The sequence below is a fragment of the Notolepis coatsorum genome (genome assembly GCF_963971535.1).
Source record: "Notolepis coatsorum genome assembly, contig: SCAFFOLD_3658, whole genome shotgun sequence".
Taxonomy (NCBI): Eukaryota; Metazoa; Chordata; class Actinopteri; order Aulopiformes; family Paralepididae; genus Notolepis; species Notolepis coatsorum.
In genome coordinates, this window is record NW_028171636.1 from 6,737 (window position 1) to 12,500 (window position 5,764).

General features: G+C 42.6%; 1 protein-coding gene across 1 annotated transcript in view; it reads right to left on the reverse strand.

Annotated features, from left to right (window-relative positions):
* Window positions 1-1,860: 1,860 nt before the first annotated feature.
* LOC311248216 (inactive phospholipase C-like protein 2) overlaps window positions 1,861-5,764 on the reverse strand; it is a gene marked incomplete at both ends in the record, with an annotated part of 6,553 nt that continues 2,649 nt past the window's right edge. Inside the window, 1 exon segment of the mRNA XM_084339139.1 lies at window positions 1,861-1,902. Coding sequence (XP_084195265.1) covers window positions 1,861-1,902 — 42 coding nt within the window.

Genomic DNA, 5,764 nt, shown 5'->3' on the forward strand with positions numbered 1-5,764 from the left:
CCTGGGATGTCACTGAGATAACACATGATTCTATTAACCCCTTGAGAAGATGCATTAGCGAGATTCTGTCACGGTTGTGATATCTCTTGTCTCTCTCTCTCTCTCTCTCTCTCTCTCTTGTTTCTCTTTCTGTCTCTCTCTCTTGTTTCTCTCTCTGTCTCTCTCGTGTTTCTCTGTCTGTCTCTCTATCTTGTTTCTCTCTCTCTCTCTTGTTTCTCTCTCTGTCTCTCTCTCTCGTGTTTCTCTCTGTCTCTCTCTCTCTTGTTTCTCTCTCTGTCTCTCTCTCTCTTGTTTCTTTCTCTGTCTCTATCTCGTGTTTCTCTGTCTGTCTCTCTCTCTTGTTTCTCTCTCTGTCTCTCTCTCTTGTTTCTCTCTCTCTCTTGTTTCTCTCTCTCTTGTTTCTCTCTCTCTCTTGTTTCTCTCTCTCTCTCTTGTTTCTTTGGCTGTATCTCTCTCTCTCTCTGTCTCTCTCGCTTGTTTCTCTCTCTGTTTCTCTCTCGTGTTTCTCTCTCTCTCTTTTGTTTCTCTCTCTCTCTTTTGTTTCTCTCTCTCTCTCTCTCTTGTTTCTGTCTGTTTCTCTCTCTTGTTTCTCTCTCTGTCTCTCTCTCTTGTTTCTCTCTCTCTTGTTTATCTCTCTTGTTTCTCTGTCTCTCTCTCTTGTTTCTCTCTCTCTCTTGTCTCTCTCTCTCTCTTGTTTCTCTGTCTGTCTCTCTCTTGTTTCTCTCTCTGTCTCTCTCTTGTTTCTCTATATCTCTCTCTTGTTTCTCTCTTGTGTTTCTCTCTCTCTCTTGTTTCTCTCTCTGTCTCTTGTGTTTCTCTCTCTCTCTTGGTTCTCTGTTTCTCTCTCTTGTTTCTCTCTCTGTCTATCTATCTATCTTGTTTCTCTCTATATCTCTCTTGTTTCTCTATCTGTCTCTCTGTCTCTCTCTCTCTCTCGTTTCTCTCTCTGTGTCTCTCTCTCTCTCTCTATCTCTCTCTCTGTCTCTCTCTCTCTCTCTCTCTTGTTTCTCTCTCTGTCTCTCTCTCGCGTTTCTCTGTCTGTCTCTACCGACGGCGTCTCCCCCTCTCCTTGTAGTTCCACCCCGGTCCTGCAGGTGTCCTTGCGTGTCTCCCATGTGCGTTCCTCCCCCGTCTCCCGGTCCGACACCAGCTGTTTGTCATCTGCCATCAGCCTCAGCTGTTGCCAATCAGTCATCACCCGCTTCTGTACTTAGGTCCATAGGGCGGTGTAGTCTGACGTCGCTTTCGACCGCCCGCAGGGTCCACCCGTATAGGGATTTATCATTGGGAAAATGGATTATCGGCTATTGTAACAATTCTGCCTCATGAATATTGAAAAGCTTTCCATTTTTGCACAAAACGTGTTCCCTTCTATCCCTAACATTATTGTTTAAGCATTTTTGGTTGAAATACAATTTGGCGATAATTTTTTACGATTAATTGCGAATATTTTCATGTTGAGCTATAGATTGTAGATGAATACGCACAGAAAGGTACACCATGCAAATGTTCATGCTTTATTTGTTTTAAACGAGATTTAGAAATGGTCAATGGGGAATTACATTGCGTTTTTCAAGATGGTGGACCGGCCGGAAACAGCAATAACGTAACCACTACACCTCCCTATTCCATTCCCCCAGGCGGTCTTTGCTTGTACGTCATTCTGCGTTCCCCAGTGTCCCCGCTGTTACTAGCCGCTACTTATAGTAGATATTTGTTTGCCCTGCCTGTTCCTCTCCTGTCTCTTAGTGTTGTTAGTCATTTGTTTGTCACTAGTTTATGTGAGACTGCAAGGTTGCCAACCGTCCCTGCCAATGTTTGTTCCTTCCTGCCTGAAGGCTTTGAGTAAAGCCTGTTTGATTACCACACCTTCAACCTGCCTCTGCCGCCATCTCTCTGCGCCTGGGCACAAACAAGACATGTTACACAGGTTCATAATGAAACATAACTCCTGCGTCGGTCGACGCAGCCACAGAACTTGGATGAAGAAGGGAATTTGCATTCTGCCTGATCTCTTGTTCTCGAATGCAATGTAGTTGAAATGACTAGGGCTGACCTTCGAATATTTTTTTGGCATTCGAAGCTTCAGGGCAGAGATTCGATTTTAATTCGAAGCTTCGAGATAAAAAAAAAAATATATATATATATAATCTTTTTTTTATGTTGTGGGACTTGTACAGGACTTTGTTCAACTTTGTCAGTGCTGTAAAGTTTAAACCTTTTTAAATCTTAGACAAACTAAACACTTTGCTTTCATGAAATATTGTAAGCCATCATTTGAGGCTTTATAAAAGCAGCACAATGAACACAAATCTGTCAGTGCCGAGTCCGACCTCATCTTAAAAAACAAACAGCATTGCTTGTTGTAGTTAACAAAGACAGGCTGAGTTGATTTTGCAAAAAATCCCTGGTCCTGTTGTGACTATTTTTGTGTATTTATTGTATTTTATATTGTATTTTGTATTCGTCTGTTTCTTTGTACCGTGAATCACTTTGGTGCAACTTCCGTTGGTTTTAAATGTGCTATTTAAATAACGGTGACCCATGACCTTGACAGGAGATCCCTGGGAGATCAAACAAAAGCTATATTCTTCAGTATATAAAAGTATAAAAGAATGATGGAAACAAATAATGAGTGAATAATAGTGATACAAGTTAGGAAAGAAAGAATACAAATTCTTTTTTTTAAAGTGTGTGAAAGTGAACCTCGCCACGGGCTCGTGGATGCTCCTTAATTGTTTTCACGGTGGAATCAAGGGGCGCTGGCCGATCTTTTATTAAGGAAACACAGTCATTCCTGCGGTAGACCAAACACTGTTGATGGAGCTAAAAGCTTATGGTAGTGGAGCTGTGTCAACAGTCCGGTCCATGTCGGATGGCTAATAAACCACAGAGCGTACAGGGAGATGGATTCTATTTTGGGAAGCCGTCGGACAAGACGGGCGTCTGCCGGACCAAACCAGACGGCGTGATGATTCATATAGACCTGTTGGCTGACCACATCACTCAGTGTGCGCTCTATAGACCCGTTGGCTGACCCCATCAGACTCAGTGTGCGCGCCGCGCATCAAGGGGACAAAAGGAACGTAATCCTGGTCAGAACAGCGGGGCGGACTACAATATATTTGCATTCGTTAGCCATGCTGCTAGCGATATAAACAATCAATCCATGCCAAAGCTAGATAGACCTCTGTACACATTGTGAAAAAACGGAAAAAAGCTGTAAAGGACCCATTGCGATTTGTATGTGCTATGAGTTAGGGATAAATGTTGGGAATATATATAAAAAATGTCTAGGCAATATCCATTGCAATTTACTAGATAATATTAAGACATGTATGCCTTGACGTGTGTGATTTTACCGGAAATTCGATACCCGTAGGCAGAGGTGCGTTCCTCATATCAACTCTGATTGCACGCACGCTAATGACGCGCATGCGCATAAATGTTCCCTCGCTTAAGCACAGACTAAAGACAGTGCCTAATTGCCTCTACGACTGGAATGTAACACATTTCATTCACAAGTTCTGTGTGAATGTATCTGAGAACGTATTTAACACACCTGACGACCGGCGCTATTGATATGCAAAGTAGCCCAGGTGGGTACGTATAGCGAGTTGGCGAGTGCAGCGCATTCCTGTGTGCACGCGCGTGCCGTGCACATCCGTGCATGTGCGTGCACGCGCTTCTGCTCAAATCTTTGGGTGCACGGAGTGCAACCCCGTCCCATGAAGAACGCATCCCTGCCCGTAGGCCTACATAAATCTGTCCCTATGGGCGCACCGTAGATCTGACAATACAGCTGAAAGCGCCTGTTAATGTAGTCGGCAGCAGGAAAGTTTGACGCGTCTTTTGTATCGCTTTGTATTTCTGTGCGACGTTTATCCTTTTGTATCCCCATGTGTTGACCGGTGAGAGTGCTTCCAGCTACTACGCCCCAAAACATACCTTTTTAGCTTTTAAATGAATTATTATCAATTTTTTTAATTTTTTTATTTTTCTTTGTTTCTTATTATTTTTACTTAAATATTTTATTATCATTTTCTTTTGTTATTTTTTAATGTCTTATTTTTCAGTGAATTTCGTTTCTTATTGTTTACTGTCTAATATTGCTATTGTAATTTAGAAAAAATTTATTATCATTTTATAAAAAAATTGTGTAAAGCACTTTGAGCTGCAATCTGTATAAATGGTGCTATATAAATAAAGTTAGTATTAAAGTTATTATTATCTCGCAGACGGCAGACCGCAGTCTCACACCCCTCGATCACTGCGACGAACAACGAGCCGCACTGAAAAACCTCCGCCGTCGGTCCTAACAAAGCTTTAACCTCTTAACATTTAGCATAAAACGCCTTTCGATTGCGTACCCAAAGTAAATTGAAAGCTATTCTTGAATCATGTATAGCACATGCATATTACAGAGTGCTACTGTAATAGAGTTACAGATGTTTGAACACACTGATATAAACGTTTATTTGACTTACGTCTGAATTATTTTGCAAACAGCTGGAAAACACAATGGGGCCATAGCCTGAAGTCTTATCTAAGTACAGGTCCAACGTTGATAACAATACCACAGAAAATGAGCGTTTTACACATGTTTTTTCTAATGGTATAGGTATGTTTATCCAAAATGGCCATTGGCACCAATGAAGTAATGTGCGCAGGATATGTCGAACGAGCCAAGACCTTTAAAAGGTTAATTGACCGCATTCACACGGCGGCCATATCCTTCCTACCCCTGTGCGAATGTGGTCACGGGCTCGTCGTGGAGTCTTCAAAGTACCACACCAAGTGCCTAGCAACAAAGCCTCTCTCCCCCGTGGCGCTAATTGTGCCTCATTAATGATTACACTATTCATAAAACCGCTTAATTGTACGGCGTTGTCATTTTACTGCTCCCTCTTCAACGGCGTATTAATAGAACACAATTAGTGTCGAGGCTTCTATCCGTAGCGGCGGCGACGGACCGAGATGAGCTCTGAGTCACACGGAACAGTTTTGTTCCTATTCGGTGGAGTGCAAAGGGGGAGACAACAGGTCCCGACCGCAGACATCAGGAACGTTAAGCCGCCGCCGTCTCTCGGCCCTAATTGGCATCTTTCACTCGTGGATTGTTTGCTCTGGTTTTCTTTTTTTTTATATCACATAGCGCAATACAAGTATGTCCTTCGTTCTCAAGAGCGCTCTAAAACTGGATGTTCCCTATTATGAGAACTGAATTGTGGAAAAAGGGCTTTTAAATATGCTGCTCCTTCATCCTGGAACAAGCTACAGGAGGACCTAAAATCACCAGGACTGGTCACCCTTCGGAGAATTTAAAGCCATTTAAAAATCCTACGAATTCAGTTCCCTCGGACAGTGCAACTGTGTTTGATAACTTGCCTGAAATTGGAGCTTGCTGTGAACTTTCTGCTGCCTTGCTTGGCCAGATCGCTCTTGAGAAAGAGATATTAATCTCAATTATGCTTATCTGGTTAAATAAAGGATTTGATTGATTGATAGTGGGAATGCAGGGCTTGAGCGGCAACAGGAGCAGCAGACCAGCCTTCCCATCGTTCATCCATTCGTGAATCAAAGGTCAAACGTATTTCTGTGTAAAAAGATTACTGTGTAAAAAGGCTGTTACAGTTTCAGTTAAAGTACAGAACAGTGATCGTTTTCACATCTCGTCGCGTAATAATCCGGGGTGGGCGTGTGTCGAAACTAATTGAGTGATAGGGTTCAGCTGTTGTTATCACACGGACGGACCCTATTCCAA